The following is a 25292-nucleotide window of genomic DNA, read 5'->3' as shown; positions in this document are numbered from 1 at the left end:
CATACTCATATCTACGCTGGCAGTTTCTGCATGTATGTCTGTACCCTGCCAGTGCTCGTATCTCAAAATATTCAAGTTCAAAAAATTGACCAATAAACTGCAAACCTTAGACATTTTCTCACAGGAATAAAGTAATCTTTTTGGTAATCATTTCAAGCAAATTTCATAACTGGGGCCATAATTAAAGATGCATTGTCAGAATGCAATTCACCATAAAGCACTACTAGTTCACCTGTATAAAAGAAAAAAATTATGAAAAGTTTATAAAAGTAAGGGCTCTGCTTCAACTCTTTGATGCTAAATGGCAACTCAGCTGATATGCCCTAATCTGTATGCTGTTCCTCTCACTCCACTGTAAATAAACATCATGGGATATGTTGTGGGCAAAGGGTTAAGCAACTGTATGTATCAGACAAGATGGTACAAAGACAGGCTTGACATCATGTGACTAGCACTGCCCCAGCATTTGATCAATCAACATAGGTGGAATAGTCTAGCAAGTTGCTGAGTGTGTCAGTCTGGCAGAGTGGATTGGACTACCTGATCGGCAAGCATCATGGCTGGGATCGACATCGAGGGCAGCAAATAAACAGAGAGAGTCTCACAATGCAAGAAATGTTTGTTTAATGAAATAGAATGTAATACTTGAGTGGTACACCTGCTACCTCTTTGGTGCCATTGGCAACCTCTTGATAATTTCTATGATTCTGCTAATAAATCTATAATTCTACAAAGTAAAAACTATTGAACAAATGTGACATAAAAACAAAATATCATGTTTGATCAATTTACTGACTCTCAAATTATCAACACGCTCTCAAAACTCACAGTCACATGACCTTGCCTTAACTTCTCACGACATATTAATTACATTTCGTTGTTTGCAACATTTGCTACTTTCTTCCAATGGTATATAATCCTTTCAATACAAGATAACTTGAAAACTTAACATTCATCTAACAAAAACAAAACACAGAACAATAAAATCACTTTGGTAACTTTTCTGTTAGCTCAATTCAGGAATTATTCAGCCGAACGAAGATCTGTCAATTCAAAACCTGAGAATGATTCACTCGAAAGTTTGCTCTCATTATTTGTAGAGTACAAAGGAAAATACTTTGAACAGAACGGAGTTGTAGGTAGTGGATGAAATCCAGTACTGTAACTATGGCAACCAACTTGTCAACATTTGACTTAAATTTTACCTATTCCTCAGACTACGAGACAGCTTTGATATTTAAAAAAGGAGAAAAGAATATGCAATTCATGTTCATTCATTCTTTCTCTTCTTTTAGATATAAAATGTAGGGCCCATTCACATTGCCAATTGTCTTAGTCCAGACCATGCCTTGGCCTATGGGACCTCAAGACATGGTTGGCATGCAATGTGAAGGTAGACACAATAGTGTTGTCTCAAAGGATACTGTTGCTATGCACGACTGCATGAACACTGAATTCTATGACACTATTCCCACATTACACATCTTGGAAATTCCAGAATTCTACAAAATCAAACTTTGCCTTGCAGGATATGACAGTGCCCACTTGAACACAGGCTGAGCCCATGATTACAATGGACCATTGAAATCCACTCCAAAAATAAATAAGCTTTAAAAAATAGAAATATACCCTTCAGAATGATACAGAGATGACAAAAAATGGATAAGATATAAGGGAGATATGACATTTTGAGATTTCACATTTTTTTTCAGAAAACATGTGTTGACTAGTCCTTATGAATATTCAAATGAGGGAGTTGATGATGTCATACCCTCACAAATTCTTATGTATGTTATATATGAAATTTGGAAACAAAATTATTTTTAGCAAATACATGTAAAAGCATGTTCCCTTACCAGGACATATGTCATGTCTTCTTTATTTCTTATCTGATTTTTGTCATTTTTGTATCATTCTGTAGGAAATATTTTCATCTTTCTTTCGAAGTTTATTCATTTTTGGGGTGGATTTCCTCTTTAAAACTGGATGCTCTACCTCAGTTCAACTTGAGGATATTTTCCCCACTCAAAGATGGGAAAGGTAAGAGCACAGGATACTTTCTTGTTACATTGCAAAATCTTTTTTCCCCCATTTGGGGCAAAGCTTGATGTAAGCTATTTAGATAGACAAAGCCATTTTCTGACAAACATTGGATGAGTTTTTACCTGTTGAGGACAGGCTGATTTTGCTGCAATACGTATTTCAAATAGACACTTGCCTGAGTATACTCAGGATTTGTCCTCAACAGGTTAATGTAAAATGAGCTAAGTAAGTTCATCATCAGATAGAGCGAAATTAAATTTTCCAGTGATACCTCACTTGTGCCATAACAAGGAATATTCTAGAAGTTATGACTAAAAATATCCTGTATTTTCTTATCATTTTCAGCAGCTTTAATCATAACTATCTCAACTTAACAAGATTGGAGTTAGCTCATTTTGCGGTACAACTCTTCATCTGTAAGGAGTTTGTGGGCTTTGACAAGAGGTGTATTATACCTGAATTGCTCGATGTAACATCTCTGGTCTGATAAAACATCAGGTAGCCAGCCTCCAATAATTACAAAGCCATTCCACCAAATGCACTCTCATTGGGGCAAGTTCTCTCAAAATTAGGCAATTTCCTTCTCCTTTTTTTTCTGAGCCTTCACCCAAAATTCACCCAGCGGGAGGCTTAATGTTTTCTCTGAAGAAAGTGACAAGGTTTTATTGATCTACAATGACACATTCAGAGTTGAAACACTGGCTGCAGACGCCAATCCTACTGCAGAAACTGCCTGAAATCTCATTTACATTATGAGCTCTCTTCTTGCCTGTCTCGCTGGTGCTCTAGTCTAACGGGAGTAAGCAGAGGTGACACTTCACTCCAGATCCCAAGCCTCTTTGGAGACCATTTGGTACCTTTTCAACATGGAACTGTTTTTGTCTTTAAAATGAAAAGCATTACAAGATCTGTGGTGCCTGAACTAACAGCCCCTGATTTAACATTCTCCCTGGCTAGAGGTGATGACAAAGCATACAAACAAACAAACAAACAAGCACAAATAGCACACATGTACAACAAAGTGACATTGAGGCCGATTATTGAAAGGAAAAAAAAATTGTTGCACGAGTTTTCAGCCAAACTAGAACTGCATCAAAGCTACCATCACACTTTGTGTAAGATTACCTTGAGATAACAACTATATTATCATCAAGTCTCTCATCAAATTTCTTTAAATACAGCATATTTTTGCACGAAAATAAATCATCAAGATCTAGTGAACTGGATACATCAGATAATGCACTGAGGAGAATGTAAAAAAAAAAAAAAAGCCTTGCCAGCAGACTAGTAGGCCACTGGAATCTTTGGCACATGGCATGGCTGAGGTCAGAGGTCACTCTCCATTCTCACAGATCAGGAGTTCCCTGGGTGATGCGTTCCTCTGGGAGGAAGGGAGGGAGAGTCACATGGATACACAAAGGTGATTGCCCTCTTCTCAGGCCCTGCATCCAGTTACCATGGCGACAGATGACAGGCCTGAGACCACTGCCTGGCTCAGGTTTGCTGGTCTCTGGCTGAAGATGAGGCGAAGAGGGGGCGAATCTTCAACGCTGGTTTACCACCTGTTACACATAAAAAAAGAGGAAAATTTGACGGGAGAGGAAATGGAAAAGTACACATATTACAAGGGCTTATGACTAGTCAAGGGATCAAGCTGTTAGCCACACACCTCTTTGCTGCTTTGCATAAGATATTACAGAATACGTAATAAAACAACTAAGAAACAAACACTAACCTGCATCAATTTAGCAAGTTTCATAGATATAAATACTAGTAGCCACGGTATGTTGAGTATGATGTGCTTTGATATTAATTCCTACTCGACTGATTAGACAAGAATTCCAGCTGTGTCTAGAATCACATCTGACTAATAAGTGCATATCTCTATCGGAAAATGCATAGGTCCACATTTTTTATCAAATAAAACAGACAAAAAGGCAGCCAAAGGCAAAATATTCATTTTAATTTACATAAAGTCTGTGGATGTTCACCCTCACCTCAGCTCAACATTATTTTTTTTTTTGCTAAGAATACAATTTACTACACAAAGGAAGGACTAATGGATGATAAATGCTGGAAAAACTGAAAGAAGACAAAAGAAACAAGAGACCCGCGGGTCTAGCGCTCACCTGAGTATCGCAAGTTCACCTTTCACGCAGTCGCTAATCTAAATTATTCACAGCTCTACTAAGATTTGACCAGGCATTCTCAAGTAGAAGATGAAAATGTATTTGGACCCTATTTGGACCTTCCCAACCTTCCCCCCCCCCCCTGCCCCCAAGAGGGGCACCCCTGGATCTGCTATGAACAAACTGGAAACTACAGTCATTAATGTACTCACTCATAGTATTATCTTAGCTCTATAACTTCTGATTCTAGAGAAGATTTTTAAAGATTCCTTCATTTTGGGGGGTTTGGGCCCCCTGGGGGCCCCCTGGGTGGGGCATGGTGCCCATTTTAATAAATTGAGTTCCTAACCCCCTAAGGATGCTACCTGCCAAGTTTGGTGAAAATGGGTCATGGGGTTCTCAAGAAGAAGATGAAAATGTACGATTTAGGCCCCATTAGGATCCCTCCCCACCCCCCTCCCCTAGGTCCCAAGGGGGGGGGGGGCACCCCTGATTCTGCCATGAACAAACTTGAAACTACAATCATCAATGTACCAACTCATAGTATTAACTTAGCTCTATCACTTCTGGTTCTAGAAAAGAAGATTTTTACAGATTCCTTAATTTTGGGGGGTTTGGGCCCCCCTGGGGGCCCCCTGGGTGGGGCATGGTGCCCATTTTAACAAATTGAGTTCCTAACCCCCTAGGGATGCTACCCGCCAAGTTTGATGAAAATCGGTCTTGGGGTTTTCAAGAAGAAGATGAAAATGTAAAAAGTTTACGCACGACGGACGACGCACGACGGACGACGCACGACAGACGCCGGACGAAGGGCGATCGCAATAGCTCACTTGAGCCTTTGGCTCAGGTGAGCTAATAAAAGGGAAAATGAAGCATATTTATAACACACAGTTCTTGTAATTCAGATGTTGGTACAACATCCAGGATGGCTGTAATTTGACTTGGTCATGTGACTGTGCAACCATCACAGCAATGGCATCACATTCCTAATTTACTTTCCGCTATGTATACACACACAAACACACACAATGGCCTAATGTGATTTGTTGAAAAGAATGTACTGCATAAAATTATCTACTACAAAGTAGTGCCAGAATACAGTCTTGACAAATCATCACAGACAAATAATATTTCATGAAAGGTATTAGAGATAGGATATAATGCAAATTGTCCACAGCTGATATATGAATTATGACATTTCTCCTCGTTTCACACAAGTTTGATGTATTCATATTTTGTATGGTTCTCTTAAGGTGACAAACACTTAAAAAGATATAAGATTTAGATTTGTCTTTTTGTTTACCACAAAAATTTTATATTTGCAACCTTCACATGGGCATTGTAATAGAGTTATATATCTTGCTCTTGGTATTCATTCATACCTCCAACTCATCCTAACATATTCAGTATTTTTCTTCTTTTGCTTAAGAGAATATTTAGAAATGAAATTTGCCAACTTATGTGAACCCGCAGTGGAGACATATGAGTGCCAGAAAGGGTTCACTTACATAAATTAAATTTTGAATTAGCTGCGATGGCATTTTTTTTTTTAATGTCTGCAGCTATATCCGTTTGTCGTGACTCTGTGGTCTGGGCATGCGTATATTTCCATTTGATTCTAATTCATTGTTTTCATGTTTGTGTCATATAAAGGGGGGGGGGGAGCGCGATATGATCTTAGACATCGCTCTGAGCAATTATTTTTAGCTTGCCTTCTTATTATGGAGTGATGCAGTAATAGCAGATGGTATCTTGATGTGAAATATAATGCTGGAATAACACTTTCCCCCAGACTTCTGTAATATTTTTCTCATTTTTTTTTTTTTTGGGGGGGGGGGGGGGGGGAGGGGTGGGCATTGATGGGGAGAAGATGGGTAAAGAAGAAAGTGTTTGGGTGGGTGGGGCTACCCAGATTTATTTTCTCTGTTTTCGATGGGACATTAATCACTTTCCCTGATGGTGTAAGCTACAAACAATATCTCCAGGATATGCATTTGTGGAGAATTCATCACAAGGTAACATATGTCTGTACATGACATCAAGCAGTAAACACACACAGTCAGCTGTCCCCTGAATACACTTCTGCCTATCATACCTGGGACTAGGAACCAAGACAGAATGAAAAAATGCTGAGAAAACTGAATATAAGGGATCTTCTACACTACTGTCTGGAAAACCTTTTCAAAGGACTCTTACACTAGCAGAGTTCACACTGACATGAATTAGCAAGCTACAAATATTGAAATTTGCATCTCAATCTAAATTTTGAGATTTTTGCCTATGTTGACATAAAGATCCCACTAAAAAGGGTTATCACAAAATAATCTAAATGCTAAGAAATCTTGCAATTATTTCATAATAATACCAATAATTTGAGATAGCATGATAATTTGCGCCACAGCATGTGTGTGAATGCTGTATTAGTCTTCTCATCCAGCGATGGCTGCACAGAAACTAGAAGAACTTCTCAAAGGACTGTCTGTTTATCCTTAAAACTTTCACTGACATGTTCTACAAATAGTGCTGTATTCATTCAATCCACACATACATCTGGGTGAACTTTTCCTTTAATTTAACAAGTACTACTTCAGTGGATTGAGTATGACTATTTTCATATCACACTAAAATGTGAATAGAGCTTGAAAAGTGCCTCCTTCACATGACATAGACAAAGTTACAGTACATTTTCTCTCCTTGTTTGTGTTCACTTTCATGTATACAGTAAAAATCACACAAACAGAATGATTGAAGTTGCATTAAAATCTTTGGATGTTCAATAAAGAAGTTGAAGAATTTTTAAAGTGTTACAGATCTCCAATGAAGATAGAGAAACAGGACGAGGAGGTGTTGATGTTGTCACCTCACTACTCAACCATTAGAAAGTATGCTAAATTATTGTAAAAATCATGAATCTCATGAAACTGGCTGATAATTTAGGAACTACAACCTGTTTGCCATATGAGAGTCATTGTTGCCAGGTTACTATCTGAGACAAAAATCATTCAGTGTGAAGGAGACATCTTATCCTTTAAAGAAGAAATCCACTCCAGAATTCTATTAATTTTATAAGAAAGAAGGGGGGGGGGAACATTTCCTGCAGAACAGTGCAAAAATGATCAAAATTTGATTAAAAAATGAGGAAGTTATTACATTCTAATTTTTTTTTTTGCAAACACTTCTTGACCAGTCTTACGAATATTCAAATCAGCAAGTTGACAATGTCATGCTCTCACAATTTCTTATTCATTTCATATACAGAAATGATAAAAATCTCATATTTCAGCTGTATAAACATAAAACTTGCCTTAATATTAATCAAAATAAAAAAGAACAAATGTTAACTCTGACATATTTCAGTATGGGAATATGCTTTCACCTGTATCAGCTAAAAATTACAATTTTTCCAAATTTCATTCATAACATACTTGAATTATTGTGAGGGCATGATATCATCAGCTCCCTCATTTGAATATTGATAATGACTGGTCAAGAAATGTTTCACAACAAAGATGTGAAATTTCAAAATGTCATATCTTCCTTAGTTCTTATCCGATTTTTGGCATTTTTAGAACGTTCCACAGGGAACTGTTTTCTCTTTCTTTTAGAGTGTGTTTATTATTATCATTTTTTTTTTGGGGGGGGGGGGTAGATTTCCTCTTTCATATTGACTTAATGTCAGAAATGAAAATTTGATCAAGATTTTTGTGCATATAGTTCAGTGGGAGGCTTGTGAAGTATGATGGCATCATGAACTTTGCCAACTGGAGTATGCAGTCGTGACTAATGTCACAGATATGTGAAAGCACTGGAGTGTGAAAACTGTAAAATTCCATAAATTCTTCAATTTTAGTCCAATCTATATAAAACTGCTACCATTTTGTTTGTCTGATCTTTAATATTTTCTGGCCAACTTGACTATGGTGTGAAATTGCACTTTAGATGACTGTTATACAAGCAGTAACTAACAAAAACTTAAACTGAAACAAATTGAAAACCAGCAGGAAGGGGAAAAGGGGGAGAGGGAGAGAGACAAGTAACACATTAATGACATGTACACAGAAATATACATATATCAGCATGTTTTTTTTTTTTTGAAGGACTATGTGGTTGCTTGCTAACAGGAAAGTAGGTGTTAATTACTTTATTAAACTTGGCACCACAACCAGTGTCAAATATCACTGACATCTAATGGCTGCAGTAAAGGTGCCAACTGTAGACACAGAGTAATATGCCAGCAGATAACGGAAGCTGGTCAGAGGCATTGTTACAAATCTTCAGATTTTTACTTAGTAAACATAACAAAGAAATCACTGCACCATATCTACAGAAAAAAAAAAATGAAAATGAGTAGGCCTAAACAGCAATTACAATGTTACTGATTGAATGATTGATGTGATGTACATTATTGTGGCTAAATGAACAAGTAGAACTGATAAATAGTCAGACATATTCATTTTGGTTATGGGTTTTGCTTTTGATGCATTTTCAACAATTGGTTTTGATTTTGTTCACCTACATGCAAGGTCTGGAAAAACGTGAAATTTGCATCATCAAAAATTGCATGTGAGATTGCTGTCAGAACTCTAAGAAAAACAAGATGCTTACATGCATAGTGTATGGTGAAGATGCTATGAATTGCTATCAAGTTCTTCTGTTTACTAAAGGAATTACCGTTTTGAGCACTGATAACAAACTGTAAACAGTAATGTTCCTTTAAGAACGATCTTGTGTTTTTAGACACATCCTAATTTGACAAGCTGTGAATGGGAATTCAGTCCCTGAAGGGGGTCAGGAGAGGGTCACCAGGCAGGGAGGGGATAATCAAGTAGAGATACAATTATATAACCCATCAATCCCAATTACCCATCTCAAGGTCAGCCTCCTGCCTGGGCTCCCCTCTGCCCACAAGTAGCCAGCTGCCGGACCTAGTCTCGGCATTTCAGACTTCTCACGGTCAGAGAAGAACCACCCCATCGTTTCCTAGAATTTGAGGAAACATTCATTCCACAATCACGTGGCATCCAGACATCTGCCTCTCATTGTACACCAGCACAAGGGCCACTCTCATTAGGCCTAAAAACTCGAGAAGTTAGATAACTTGTGAAGTTAGGGTTAACTTTGCCGAGCAACAGTACCAAAATCCACCAGAAAGCTCGCAGGAAAACTTGGTAAGTGTTTTGTCAGGAGAACCCATATTGCAGAAAAATCATAACTTTCCTCATACCCCTTTCAGGTAATCATGGTTCAATTATCCGCATCCAAATGATGCGGATGAAGTAATCAAAATCGCGTTCATATATCCCATGAAGTGCGCACTACTTTTACGAGCGCCCGTTCATATAACCGTGCGAAAGAAGGGAGTATTTGTCATGGTATCTGCGCACGCCTCTATAATGACGTAATGTTTCCGGTGATATTATACTCACGTGTATGCACAGCTCTCGCTCAAGCTCAGCAATCAGTTAGTGCGCATAAGGCCAAGTAAAAAAAGAAACCAGTTTCTCGTCCTCGCGCGCATCGATTTTGGCCGCCGCATCGATTTTTTTACTATTTACTATTTTCAAAATGGCGCTGAAAATACCAAGAAATTCATAATTTTCGTCCCAGCCCGCTCCCCGCCCGCATCGATTTTCAGTTGCCGCATCGACTTTTTTGATATTTACTATTTTTTCGGCCGCCGAAAAAAAAAATCAACAATTCACCTACCAATCGTGATGTCTTATTTCTAATTATGCCTTGCGTCCTCTACTTAGCTGTAGGGCTGTAGTACTGCTGTAGCTTCAGTAGTACGTATGTAATAACGCATGCATTTCACACTGCGAGCTCGGCAAGAAGGAATGACCCTCAAAGCAGTTGAACTGTAGTTGGATGGGGGCGGGCCTGGGCTGTTGTGATGTACAGCGCACTAGCCACTCGGTACGTCGTGATGTAGACAGGACGTTGAGCACCTTCTGTACATTTCTCTCGTGCTGTTGCCCGCTTCATGTGTTGCTAGATTGATTGCGCAATGTAACCACAAACCCCGTTATAACGAGATCCGTGGGACCGGCGATATTATGTCGTTATAACCGGTACCTCGTTATAACCATACTCATTAAAAACAAAGAAAAACATAAGCATGACGTCATATACCCATCAATGAAACTTAAACATATCCTTTGCGTTGTTATTACACAATTATTGAGCGTTATTATTGAGAGAATAAAGGGAGATTATTTGTGAATTAGACGAAGAAATAGAGGCTGAAATGATAAGTTAATTCTTTATTGTAATTCTTGTTTGCTTTTTCTAAACACCAGCGCAAATATGGGGGCAAATATATACTGTAGAGTAACATACAGGCCTTGTTTACCGTAACTTGCTAGGTATTTTTACGCTGTTGGTGCCCACCGGGAATGCGATGATTTCATGAATCATTTAGGCTGTAATCTTGTACACATGTACAATGTATGACCGTTGCGCCCAAATGGATTAAAAATGCGTTCTTTATTTTCTTCCGAAAATCTCTTCGCGTTTTGTACGACCGTTCTTGAAAATATGTGACAGGATTGAATGTGGGAGGTTGTTATCCTGTTTACGCAAATCTGTACCAGATCTATTCAAACTAATAAATGCGTTTGTTTCTTTTTCTGATTTAGGTTAACATGCGTCATTCAACTTTTTTTACGCTACTGTCACCTGGCGAGATCTACGAGAGTAACTACGTGCGTTGTTTACCGCTAACTTGCGAGGTATTTTACGCTGTTGGTACCCAGCGGGAATTCGATAATTTCATGAATCATTTGGCTGTAATTTTATACAATGTATGATCGTTGCGCTCGAAGGGATTAAAAATGCGTTCTTTATTTTCTTCCGAAAATCTCTTCGCGTTTTGTACATCCGTTCTTGAACTGTTGAATGCGTTTGTTTCTATTTCCGAGCACCGATTAAGTAGGTTAACATGCGTTATTCAACAATTTTTACGCTACTGTCACCCGGCGAGATCGCGATGATATCATTCATTATTTCGGCTTTAATCATACACACTCATATTTAAATTATCATTCGTTAAGTGAATAATGAACACATCCAGATCTATTCAAACTAATACATGCGTTTGTTTCTTTTTCCGAGCACCGATTAAGTAGGTTAACATGCATTATTCAACTATTTTTACTCTACTGTCACCTGGCAGGATCGCGATGATTTCACTATTTCTGCTTTGATCATACACACTCATATTTAAATTATCATTTGTTAAATGATAATGAACAAATCCAGATCTGTTCAAACTAATAAATGCGTTTGCTTCTTTTTCTGAACACCGATTAAGTATAGGTTAACATGCGTTACTCAACTATTTTAACGCTACTGTCACTCGGCGGGATCGGGGCGATGATTTTATTATTTCGGCTTTAATCATCCAAACTCATATTTGCTCAAAACCAGCAAAAGAACTGGAAGTCGGAACTAAAATTGGAAAGGATATAATGATGAGTTGCACACGCATTCCAATTGTCCATTTTTGGTCAAATTTTATTGTCGCTACATGAAAAGTTTTTGAATGCGTTATCTATTTTTTTCTCGTTGCGCTGTGGTCTGACCTCATATCACGCACGCGTTTCTCGCGAAAAAGAAAACCGAATGATTATGTTTAATAATTAGTAGGAACATCGGAAGGTGTTCCTGTGTCTTATCGCGTGATTAAGAAGAAAACATGGAAGGAACGGTTCTCTGCAAAACGGGAAAAGACGTGGATAGCGAGATTTCGGTTTCCAATGTTTCATTTGTCGCGTGTTTGAAAGCGGCAATTTGGTCAAGAAATGGAACCTCGTTATATCCGATCAAATTGCTTATGTTTTTCTTTATCATGATTTACCGAAATTGTCCTCGTTATAACCGGAATCTCGTTATAACCGATTCGTTCTGCCATTACACGCAAAGGAAAACGGGACCGACGCGATCACCTCGTTATAAGCGGTTCCTCGTTATAACCGAACTCGTTATAACGGGGTTTCCCTGTAGGAGAGAAGACCAGCCAGCCAGCATAGCATGCGTTCTGGAGCTGGAAAAAAAAATCGTGGAGTGATGGAGAGAACCGATCTCAAGCGCACGTGTGCACAGCTAACGGCTTTAAATAGTGAATATAATAGTATTCAACTGGTTCGTATTCTGTCTTTCAGTAAAAAGGAAATCAGGTGGTTGTTTCACAGGGTTGACAATTGGCAGTACTGTCTGCGGCATTTTAAATTCTTGAGCGAATACAGCTGTAAGTTTTCATATGAGAAAAGATCTCACTCAGTAAGTTTGTGTTGTGTTGAAAGGCAAAAATAATGCTATGCATTTCCAGAGATAATGGTTGGATTCGAATAGGTTCAACAAGTGATGCATAAATGTGTATATTTTATGTTTAAATTCCATACCATTGATATGACTGAATGAATACAGTCACAGTGTAGTTAAATTGGTATACTTGTCATGCATAAACAGCAATATACGCAGATTTGGTATTAAATTGTGCATCACTCAAATGATAAGTGGTTTATATCACACATATAAACACATATTACTTTCATTTTGACAATCCTCGAAAAAATAGTAAGATATCAAATAGTAAGGACCTCCCTCATCGCCTTGCTCAAAAAACCCGGACGAGAAACTACTTTCTTTTTTTACTTGGCCTAAGTCGTAAAACGCGTTCATGTATTCTCGATCTACTCCTCATGCTGCAATAATGCGGATAATAGCAGCATCAAAATAATGCGCACTTTTTTACTCCTCTCCCGTTCATGTAATCAAAATTTTACGACTTATTGCTCCTATTATCCGCATCCACGATTACCTGAAAGGGGTATAAGATGACTTATGCATTCCCTTGGTGCAGGTTGAATTAGTAAACTGGTCATGTGCACTTCTTCCAGAAACTCTTTGATCTATTGGTCAGACCTAGCATCGAGAGGTGTTGGAGCAGAGCAAAATTCCAGGAGCATTTATAAACTCACCAAATGACTTTTAGGAAGATTTGGGCATAGATGAATGCACAGCTGTTTTTATTATGGGGTTAGAATCGCTTTTCTCAAATGCAAAGAAAAAAAGTGCAATCTAAAACAAAGCAAATTATGAGGTTGGTTGCGTATACATTTTCTTCTGCAAATACCTCTTATATTTCTTTCCAATGTCATGATTTTGGCATTATAAAAGTCTTCATTATGATACTGATGAGATAAATAGGAGCTGCATTTTGATTGTCACCAACAAGCCCCCACGACAGAGAGAGAGAGACAGGCAGACAGACAGAGGAGGAGAAACAGAGTAAAGGGCTTTTTACACTTGCAAATTTTTGCTTAGTCCAGTACCAACGGTGGGGCTAAGGGGGGGGGGGGGGGTGGCTTAGCCCCACCGTTGGTACCGGACTTTCCTTAGCCCACTTTCTGTTTACACTTGTTTTTGGGAAAGTGGGCTAGCCCCACCGATAATCCCGTACTATCTGGCCCTGCAAAATAGCAGGGTTAGCACCGCAATTGCAGTGTTAACCCCGCAATTGCAGTGCCAAGCAAGCCAGTGTAAACAGAACGAAAAAATAATCCTGGGCTAAGCGACGGAGACGAAGTCCGACCCCCCATGACCAATCAGAAACGAGGTAATCAAGTGCTGCTGATGCGTGCGTGTACTTGTACAGTGCACAGCATAATCATGAATATTCATGTGGTTTGGAAAGTACGGGGCTTAGAAATATGAGTTTAAAAAGGTCAGTTTTCTCCTTAGCCCAGGACAAGAGCTTAGTACAGGATTTATTGGCGAGTGTAAAAAGCTGAAAAAATTGGTATGGGACTAACGATAGTCCTGGGTCAGAGAAAGTACGGGGTTAAGAAACACAAGTGTAAAAAGGGCTTTAGAGAGGGAGGGGGGGGGGAGTGAGAGAGAAAGCTATGTTTGGATTGTCAGAAAAATATTTCAATAGCCGCATTTACACTTACTAACATCGCGATTTTTAAAATTGCGATATTTTGGTCCACCGTTTACACTTGCGCAAAAGCATGCGAAGTTTGAGCTTCACACGAAACATCGCGATTTTTTGGTCGGTAGTGCGCATGCGTAATTTACCTCTTTTCAACACGGCAGCTGAGTGGAAGCGCGCGCTATTCTGTTCGTTTTCACTGCAGTGCAGTATACAGTATACACGTATTTTGATCACAACCAGCTGGTTGGAATGTTGAGCAGGGCTTTTTATCAGTACAATGCACACATAAATTTGTGCTTCTCGAGACTGTTTACTTACGGTAAAACTATAGAGCTTGCTATATTAGATCACATACGTAGTAGGTGTGTAAAACTTCATCTACAGCAGCATTCAGGAGGATCATGAAATTTTGCCGATATGACGAAAGTGAGAAGTAGGACTTGGAAGTTAGGACTGGTATTTTATCAGGCGACAGCAAGAACTCACACTTGTTACGTACTCCTATATTCCACAAACAATGTATATCGAGAGCAGTACGGGCACTCCCACAATCTGAATCAACGCATTTTCTGGGAGAACATAATTTTGTTAAGTCGTCATGGGGTGATGATACGTGGTTGGAGAACTTCAAGTTTGCTATGTCGTAGTTTTCACGTACTAGTTTCATCAGGGAGAGGGAGGTGAGAGACCACGAGCCGATCGAGGATCGGCCGTTTAGACCTGTACACAGCTGTCTATACCGTGTGTACTACTAGTAGTACTCTGGCCAGTGACCGACGTACTCTCTACACGTTCCAAAGAGAGGAGCGCGTGTAAACTCCCGGTGCAATCCGATACCGAAAGTCACGTGATGAAAAATCGCGATATTTCTGCGGCTTGGGTTTACACTCGCTAACTTCGCCTCAAACTTCGCGAAGTTTCAAAAAATCGCACTCCGGCTGGCGATTTTTCTGGCGATGTTTCGAGGGCGTTTGGGTGTAGTTGCTTAGCAACTTACACCCAAATGTCGCGATTTTAGAAAAATCGCGATTTTTCCAAGCAAGTGTAAATGGGCCTAATGTGGCCCCCAGCAAATTAAATGTTGTGGTATTGTGACCATGAGTCATAAATTCTGGTTGCAAAGAGGCAGAATCCACTTGAGATCTCCTAACTCAACGTGAATGATGGCTTTACTGCCGGTCGGTTCAAGCAAAAGTCACTCGTCATAACATTTGAATTTTTAAAAACTGCATTGATGGTAGAGAACATAAGCCTACCCCTCCCCCCAATTTTGATCTTACCCCTCCCTTACATCACAGCTATATAACCTCACTCAACATGAAAGTTTATTCTTTCCTTCTTTTATTTTTCTTCATTTCCAACTGGCCACTTGTCTATTTGGTTCGTTACAGTTTTGGCTTGTCACAACAACAACAACAAATCAGAAAAAAAAAATTGGGACAAAAATGTCAGAGGGGTTTTTAATTCTTTTTTTAAGCTCGAGTTTCATCCATTATTGCTAACAAACAATGCCATTACAGAGATGCCAAGTTCAAAAAACTTTTATGAGTGAGATTTTTATGACTCGGCGTCTCGGCGCTCGCGCGCATGCGCACACGAACGAGGAGGGTGTCCCCCTCCCATGGTAGGGAGCTTTTTCAAATTATTAGCTCTTAATGATGCGATCTGGTGCATACTTAAGTGACTATTTTTTACTAATTTTGAAAGGTAAAAGGGAAATATCTTCAATTGCAACAATCACTTTAATCCTTTGAGCTATGCTCCTTATTTTTGGCCCAAATTGCAGACTTCACCAGATGCATGAGAAAAATGGGTGCCATGCGTCAGATCGTGAGACAGACCCTAAATGCTTGAGTCTCACGCAGAATGCGTGAGACTTGGTAGCTCTGCCATAATTAGATCATGAAAATTCTGTGAAAACTGAATGAGCTACACTATACTCCTGTTTCTCAGTCTTCAAAGAGAGCATGCGTAATTCAGAATTCAGCATGCTTTGATCAATTAGAAAACAAAATTTTGTAGACATACAATAGAGAGGACTCATAGAAGAAGGTTACTACTGTGAAGATATTAAAATGAGAATACTGTAGATTATAAGCACTTTTTGGCATTAGAGTGCATGGTGCAGTCTTACAAATTGCGAATTGTACAGCCTCAATGATGAGGCACAATAATGAGGCTTATTCAACCATAAGATGATATATATGAAACTTCTGGCACAATTGCAGACATCAAGAAATCGGAAACCTGGAACATCTCAGTGTGTCGCATTGACACTGGGTCATGGGATCAGTTTGTAGGAACGGGTCTTTGAACAAAACATCCGGTCCATGAAAAGAAATTAATTTGAAAAAAGGGGGAAAAAATAGAACACCCATACACTCTTTATGACAGGAGGAAGGAGGTAAATAAAATGTAAAAAAAAAAAAAAATAGAAGTCACAAACTGATCCAAGGAAGAAAGCAAAGTGAAAAGAAAGGAAAAGGCTAACGCCAATGTCGTCCACCTGTCCGCCAGAAAAGAAATTTTTCTCCAGAGATTTCCAAGCCAGACACCACCTGCCCTCCCTCACTCACTGGGTGGAGGGCAGCCAAATCCAGTCATGAAATCAAAGGCTCTGATATATAGACTCTCTTCAGATTGTGGTTCTCCTTGGCAAACCTTCACAGAAGAGCAGTTTCTTGATTCCAGTATGGAGCTACAAGAAACACGACTCCAGCTTGTTTCTCGCCCGATTGCCTACAGATCAGCTTGTGACACTTCATGGCAGCCATGCTTTGTATCGTCAACTGAAAACCAGAATGGCATGCTATCGTGTTCTAAGATTTGAGCGTAAATAAACACGATATAATCAATTTTCATAAAATACAAGGTTTATTCAATCAAAAGTGGGTAGATTTAGCATTGTTCAAAACATCAGGTAAAAATAGCAACCAAAAGGGTTTTGATTTTTTAACAATTCACTGAAAATGGAATTGATGTATATGTGGCATGGTTTAAGGTCAGGCAAACCTTATGCAAGCCATGTGCATGCTTAGCACTAAACCATAACACAGGCAGCAAGCATACAAATGCACATATCAATTGTAATACAGTGTACAAAATTTGCAAGCACTCATAAAACTGATCTTTCATACATAATCCAAGTTTAGAATTAAAGGCATTTCTCAAATCTTCCCTCTTCTCTGCCTTTCAACTTTCGCGGTGGCTTTCACACAAATTCTCAAGATGCATAATCAAAAGAACAACAAATTAAGTAAATCTGCCCTATCAATAATTCGGCAATGGTGACTCACTGTTTCTCAATTACACCAAAAATGTATCATTCTTACACATTTTTAAAAAAATATAACCAACCAATATGACAGCTATGAGGAACTGACATCTTTACTTCCTCTAACAATGAGCGTGTTTCTACTGAGAGCACCTCACATCCCTGGCATCGCCACGAATTTTGTCCAACGCAGCACCTCGTATTTTACGACCACTCGAGCTGTTTCTACTGAGCGATAAAATACGAGGTGATGCAAAGGTGACGTGCAAATGCAGCGATTCCGGAAGTCAGGTATTTTTAAGTCAAAGACTGGGTCACACGCGATCGAGGGGGCTGTTGAGATTTTCTCAAGGCTGCGACATACTAATGTGGTACTCTCGTGATTCGAGACAATATAAAATCAAATAACGCGGTGTTAAATCAAAGCAAATCAAAGTAAGTGATGAGGGCTTAGTAATGCAATAAGTTAGGCTGTTAATCACGCGAACAATAGACGATGAATGCCACAATTCACATGTAACGTAACGTATAGGGCCTATAACACGTACACAAGCGAGTTGGTACAAACAAAGCATGATGCGAACACGGTCGCTGTGTGTACACATGTATTTTGTACACGTGTCGAAGGAGTGTGTGCGATGAACCGATTGAAAAGCGCGGGGAGAAATTCTAGACGTCCGATACACCACGAATTTCGCTACCCGGTGTGTTTCTACTGAGAATCGTCCTTCGCGTCACCACGCATCGACCACCTCAATAGGTGGTCGACGGAGCACCTCGCATCACCCGGCATCGGCCACTACCCGATCTGTTTCTACTGAGGAAAAATTTGATTTGTCACCACGCATCGGCCGGTATCGGCCGGCATCGGCCGGTATCACCACACATCGGCTGGTATCACCTCGAATTTTCGTCGCTCAGTAGAAACACGCTCTATATGTACATGTATACTGGTAATTGAGGCCATCTTTTTAGACTCCATCCCTTTTTCTGCATTCTGGACCTATTCACAGTTGTAACTTGCTGTACTCAATGATTACAACAGCAATAGGCTATATGCATAGTATTTATTAGGTGCTTAAAATGGATGTTTCTATTGAAAATAAGCACAAGGTTTACAGGAAAGTTAAGATTTTATCCTAGATTGAAGATTTAATGTGATTTAAGATTTATTGTAGAAAGACTGGAAGTGGAGGACGGCAAACAACATGGAAACTATAAAATGCTTCCTGCTCCTACAAACTCTGTGAGCAAGATTGACGGAAGAGGTTTCCAATTGTGCCAATATATTTATTGAAAAGCATTGTGAATATTCGGTTCATTGTCGTTACCATTGGCATCACAGAATATCACAGAATGGAAAGATTCCAGCAGCACCTAAAGCAGTTGCTACAGATGCTAAAATACAATCTCTGAATGCTTCACCTCTTCAAAAAGCTCAACCAATCATTGGTTTTGACATCTGGTGTATTATTGAAAGGAACATTGAATGACCTTTTCGAAGAGGAAGGAACTGAAATGAAAGAAAACAAATGGTAATCTCTTGGGGCTTGACCAGTCCTATACTTGACCTCTCCTTGAACACACATTTCAAGCATTTATGAGCCCATTTTGAATACCACAATAAGTCCTGAAGGTTTGTTCACGAAGGTACCTGGATGAGATCGTTGGTTTGTGTATCCTTTGCCACAAATGAGTTACACACCATCAGTCTAAACCTTCTGCTACAAATGTCATGCCACAACACCTAAAGAGCTTTAATATCACATCCTGAGGGTTATGCCTGAAAAGCATAGTTTACTGAAAAAAATGGTGTTTTCTCTCCATGTATCACCACAAGCGAGCTGACTAGCCAATCAGAGTAGATCACTGGGTCAACCTGCTTTAGTTCATTCAATCAACAGTAGATTGAATTACTTAGCTGCTTTTAATTGACTCTGCAGCTTTTTGGAGTCCCCCCGCCCCCAACATCTTATTGGGCATGGATGCCATGTTATTTTCTGTTTCTAATGTGCATTACCTGCCCCCCCCCCCCCCCATATAATATTTGCACTGAAATGATTTGTGTGTGTGTGTGTGTGCAAACATGCATTACACTGCACTGGCATCTGTGCATCTATCTACAGAGGTCAAATGAGAAATGATCACTGGAAATGTGTTGTTTTGTAAACTGAATGGCTTAATATTGAATAGAAAATACATAATTGACATAATGTTTCATACCATTCCTAGACTTAGTGGTGAACATACATTATGTGAACTGACAAAACTATATTTTTGCTTTGTCTGTGATGGAACATCTATTTTATAACTTTTGGGACATGATATTCATGCACTTTGGAGTGTTGTTATTACGCAAGGCATCTTGATAACCTAGTGATCTATCCTTCCATTCTAGCAATTCTCCATAACCACCTGTTCCAGCATCAACAAAAACTGATACCAGTTTATAGCCAGAGTTATTTGCTTTAGCATGACCCCATGAGAAAAAGAGAGGCAATCAGGGATGAGTGGTATAAGCTTTACAGAGACTTCAGATTCCAATCTGGGCCCTAGATGCAATTTTTCAGTCTGTGAGTAGTCACTGGATTTATTTTCTGTTGATAAGACCAACAAGGTGCCTGAGTACTACTACTACAGCTTTGCTTAGGCCAGGGAGTTGGGACCCACCTCCCTGCTTAGACCATGGAGCTACATCCCAATGCATGTATAAACTTGCCTCTTTCAAAAGGCAGGTGGAATAATACCCTACTAAGTACCAGATGTCAGTAACAAGTTGAGGGAAAGTGTGTCTTTAAAAAGAAAGAAAAAAAGGAGAAAAAAAAAGATGTCTACAGGAGGGTGCATTTATAAACTCACTTCTGGGGCAGAATTAGGGTTTCCGAACAACGTTTAAGGGGTTTTGAACGGATGATTCGAATTCAAAGCTGCTCTGATTACGGGGTTAAAAAAGAAACTGAAAGGCCAAAAATGTGATCGCAAATGCGTTTCTGTAGAGTTGATATTTACAGTGCGAAGTCATTTTGAGACATGCTTTACAGCTCGGCTAAGGTTCAGCAAAGCTTCTTCTCCAGTATGCAGCTGAGAAATGACAAAAAAAAACAGCAAATAGCTCAAAGACAGCATGGAGCAAAGACTACTGCAGCTCAAGGGTTTTCCTAGAAATCAACTCCTCTTATCTCCCACCCAACATTGCACAACATTCCTGAGTGCCGTGGCTCTCTGAGAAAATAAACAAGTCTATTAAAAAAAAAAAAAAAAGCAGCAACCACTTGCTTAATTGACCAACTCAGTCCAGAATCTCCACTGAAAAAAAACAACAAACAATAATGGCTCAGAACATCCAAGGCCTTGAAATTTTGTGACTGCTCTTCCAAATTAAAAGGTGTGTACAGTTCTGGTCTAGGTGAGGATTTAGCTTTTAACGTTCTGCGAGATATTCAGAAACCACTCTATGCGATGTCAAAGAGCATGCAATTCTAAGGGGTACTGGGGGTATCAAAAGTTTATTTGATGAAAATCAGATTTGAAATGGCTGAGATATCCCAAAACAAGGTGAAACAAAGAGATCCTCATAAAAGGCGTGGCCTGTCGCCTTTTATTATTATCACTTTTTTGGATATCTCAGCCATTTGAAAACCAATTTTCATCAAATAAATGTTGAATCCTTCTTAAAATTACATGCTCTTTCATATTTCATAACAGGTTTCTCATTATCTCATTTAGGAATGTTCAAAACATGAATCCCCACCTCAACAAGTACTGTACACGTCCCTTTAAACTAGGGTGTGTACAGTTCTGGGTGAGGTGAGGATTTAGCTTTTAACGTTTTGCGAGGTATTCAGAAACCACTCTATGAGATGTCAAAGAGCATGCAATTCTAAGGGGTATCAAAAGTTTATTTGATGAAAATTGGTTTTGAAATGGCTGAGATAGCCGAAAACAATGTGAAACAAAGAGATCCTAATAAAAGGCGTGGCCTGTAGTCTTTTATTATTATCACTTTTTTGGATATCTCAGCCATTTGAAAACCAATGTTCATCAAATAAACCTGTCTTCCTTAAAATTACATGCTCTTTCATATTTCATAAGAGGTTTCTCGTTATCTCACTTAGGAATGTAAAAAACGTGAATCCCCACCTCAACCAGTACTGTACAGCCCCTTTAAGACTGCTCTTCTGAAGTAAGAAGTGAAGTTGGAATATGCTGTGGAAATGTCTTTGTAAGTGTTTATCTACTATTGAAGACAGCTTGTGTGTGCCAAGCAAAGAAATTCTATTTCTCATGAAAACAAACAAAATACTATCAACCGTAGTCTAACTGCATAAGACAAGCTACCATTCAAAGACCTGGTAGCATGGAGATACCATACAATGGGTAGGTTTGACCGATTCGGATGTACTCAGGAATCCCAAAAACAAATTCTGCATACCTTAATCATCAATCTCTTTACAAACAGAAAGGCAGACAGACAGACAGACACCCACACACACACACACACACACACAAATTAAGCCGAAGAATCTCAAATGTTACTGCACAATACAGAGACTCCAACCCCAAGCACCTTCTGATCTGGAGATTCTCCCGCCTGAAACCCCTAGCAAACGGGAGACTCCAACTTTATGTGCCCGAAGGGCGAAGTTCCTTGCTGTCGTGGTCCAACTGTAGGGTTCTAGATGTTATCTCGTGCTATCTAAGGCTTATTTTTCTGCATACGATGACACTGAGTAAGAAATCATTTCAAGCGGGAGAAATTAAATCTGAAGCGGGAGAGCAGGAGATTTTGCAAAAACCGGGACTTTCGGCGGGAGAGTTGGAGTCTCTGACAATACTTCAATGCACCTACATTTGTATTTCTCCATGGGCAATTCTCTAGCAAGCCTGTGCCACTACATTTCTGGCTTTCAAATGTACCCTAATGGGCAGCAAATGGAAATCCAGATATATCATGCATTTTCCTTACTTGTCATGGACAAAAGAGCTTATTCAAGATGATATTTCAGTTGTATGCCACACTTTCTACCTTTACAGTGTATATTGACTTGATGAAGGAAATAACTAGAAATGTCGCTATGGCGACTGGTATGCTTCCGCCATAACGCACGATTCTCCAAATTGGAGTATAGTACAATGTCTTCACAATGTGTGATGACAGTTTCACATAACTGGCAAAATATTGCAATGACAGGTTTGCCAGAAATGTCTTGAATGTTTACTTTCCTTGAACTATTTGATGGAATTGAGATTCTATCCCCCTAGGGATGCTACCTGCCAAGTTTGGTGAAAATTTGTGATCTTATAGAGTTTTCCAGAAAAAGATAAAATTTACAATTTTGGTCCAAATTTAGGCCCCCTGGGCCCCCCAGGTGAGGCATGGTGCCCATTTGATGGAATTGAGATTCTATCCCCCTAGGGATGCTACTTGCCAACTTTGGTGAAAATTCATAATGGCATTTGCAAGAAAAAGATAACAAGAGACCCGCGGGTCCAGCGCTCACCTGAGTATCGCAAGTTCACCTTTCACGCAGTCACTAATCTAAATTATTCACAGCTCTACCAAAATTTGACGAGGCATTCTCAAGTGGAAGATGAAAATGTACAATAAGGGCCCAATTTTTTCAAGATTCCTTAATTTGGGGGTATTGGGGCCCCCTGGGGCCCTCTGGGTGGGGCATGGTGCCCAGTTTGATAAATTGAGATCCTGACCACCTAGGGATGCTACCTGCCAAGTTTGACAAAAATCCATCATGAGGTTTTCAGGAAGAAGATGAAAATGTACAATTCAGGCCCCCATTTGGACCCTTCCAACCACCCCCCTCCCCCTACCCCCAAGAGGGGCACCCCTGGATCTCCTATGAACAAACTTGAAACTACAGTCATTAATGTACTCACTCATAGTATTATCTCAGCTCTATAACTTCTGATTCTAGAGAAGATTTTTAAAGATTCCTTCATTTGGGGGGTTTGGGCCCCCTGGGGGCCCCCTGGGCGGGGCATGGTGCCCATTTTAACAAATTGAGATCCTAACCCCCTAGGAATGCTACCTGCCAAGTTTGGTGAAAATGGGTCATGGGGTTCTCAAGAAGAAGATAAAAATGTACAATTTAGGCCCCATTAGGACCCCTCCTCACCCCCACCCCCCCCCCCCCTGGGTCCCAAGGGGGGCACCCCTGATTCTGCCATGAACAAACTTGAAACTACAGTCATCAATGTGCTAACTCATAGTATTAACCTAGCTCTATCACTTCTGGTTCTAGAGAAGAAGGTTTTTGCGGATTCCTTAATTTTGGGGGGTTTGGGCCCCCTGGGGGCCCCCTGGGTGGGTCATGGTGCCCATTTTAATAAATGGAGTTCCTAACCCCCTAGGGATGCTACCTGCCAAGTTTGGTGAAAATGGGTCATGGAGTTCTCAAGAAGAAGATGAAAATGTACAATTTAGGCCCCATTAGAACCCTTCCCCACCTCCCTCCCCTGGGTCCCAAGGGGGGCACCCCTGATTCTGCCATGAACAAACTTGAAACTACAGTAATCAATGTACTAACTCATAGTATTAACTTCGCTCTATCACTTCTGGTTCTAGAGAAGAAGATTTTTACAGATTCCTTAATTTTGGGGGGTTTGGGCCCCCCTGGGGGCCCCCTGGGTGGGGCATGGTGCCCATTTTAACAAATTGAGTTCCTAACCCCCTAGGGATGCTACCTGCCAAGTTTGATGAAAATCGGTCATGGGGTTTTCAAGAAGAAGATGAAAATGTAAAAAGTTTACGCACGACGCACGACGGACGACGGACGACGGACGACGGACGACGGACGACGCACGACGCACGACGCACGACGCACGACGCACGACGCACGACGGACGCCGGACGAAGGGCGATCGCAATAGCTCACTTGAGCCTTTGGCTCAGGTGAGCTAAAAATGTAAAAAAAATATATAATAAAAAATGCATTGTTGCAATGCAATAGATTTGTACTTCATCTTGCAAAATTCTTTCAATACTGTCAACTCTGTTGTACTATGTGACATCACATATTGTAGAGTTCTCATCTATGAAGAGCTGGACACAGAAAACTTTAACTATAACTATAACTTTTGCACATAATGTCTGTTTTTCTTCATACTTCACTTGCCATTTCACTGATCTTACAGCATTCATCAAATCCAGATATATGTGACCCGCTACAACATAAGGATCCGAAAGTCAGGGGAGGACAATTCTGAAAATGACATAACCTTATTCCCTTACTCTTCCACTTTATTTTCATATATAACATGACTCCTAAAAGTTTTCAGTCGCGGACATATCAATAAATTTCTTAGCCCATGTCGAGTGGTCTAGGAAATCATCGTTTCGAGAAAATCGCCTTCAAAGTTCTCCTTCCGACGCTAAATCATGATCAAGGGGAGGCAAGACAGTTTTCACCTCTTGACAATAGAAGGTATGCTCCTAGCAACCTCTGCAATGTTCATTCAAGCTTAGCACCAGCGGTCTGGGCACGACCAATCAGTAAGCAGCATGCTATGCACTGACCATTAAGATCACTCCCCTCGTTGTTAGGGGCGGAGTCTTACTGCTGACAGTGCTAAATCCAAATCTTCGGACACATTTCTTTTCCGTTGGAAGTCGGAAAACGATGGCCCAGAAAAATGTTAATTTCTTGCTTATCCTTTGATCATTTAGCTTCAAAATTTCGGCAGATGATAGACGATACACTTGGCTACAAAATCATACCACAAACAGAAATCCGATAGTTTTGACCAATTTTGATGATCTGACTTCAAACTCGATTTTCTCGGTTCAGCCATCAGAAACTTTAGGATCCTTTTGTTGTGGCGGGTCACATATGATAGATCTTTGGGGGATATATACATCCCCTTTATATGATAAAACTCTGACACTCAC

At 39.8% G+C, this 25292-nt stretch overlaps 1 protein-coding gene across 1 annotated transcript in view; it reads right to left on the bottom strand.

The window, feature by feature from the left end:
- Positions 1–2665: 2665 nt before the first annotated feature.
- The window catches only part of LOC139713162 (uncharacterized), a gene marked incomplete at its 5' end in the record, with an annotated part of 43598 nt that continues 20971 nt past the window's right edge, over positions 2666–25292 (bottom strand). The window contains one exon of the mRNA XM_071624911.1: positions 2666–3605. Coding sequence (XP_071481012.1) covers positions 3538–3605 — 68 coding nt within the window. The remainder of the gene's footprint in view (positions 3606–25292) is intronic.

Source organism: Diadema antillarum, unplaced genomic scaffold (assembly GCF_040938485.1).
Source record: "Diadema antillarum isolate AM-2024a unplaced genomic scaffold, OU_Dant_1.0 seq00001918_RagTag, whole genome shotgun sequence".
NCBI classification, from domain to species: Eukaryota; Metazoa; Echinodermata; class Echinoidea; order Diadematoida; family Diadematidae; genus Diadema; species Diadema antillarum.
This window is presented reverse-complemented; position numbering and strand designations above follow the sequence as displayed.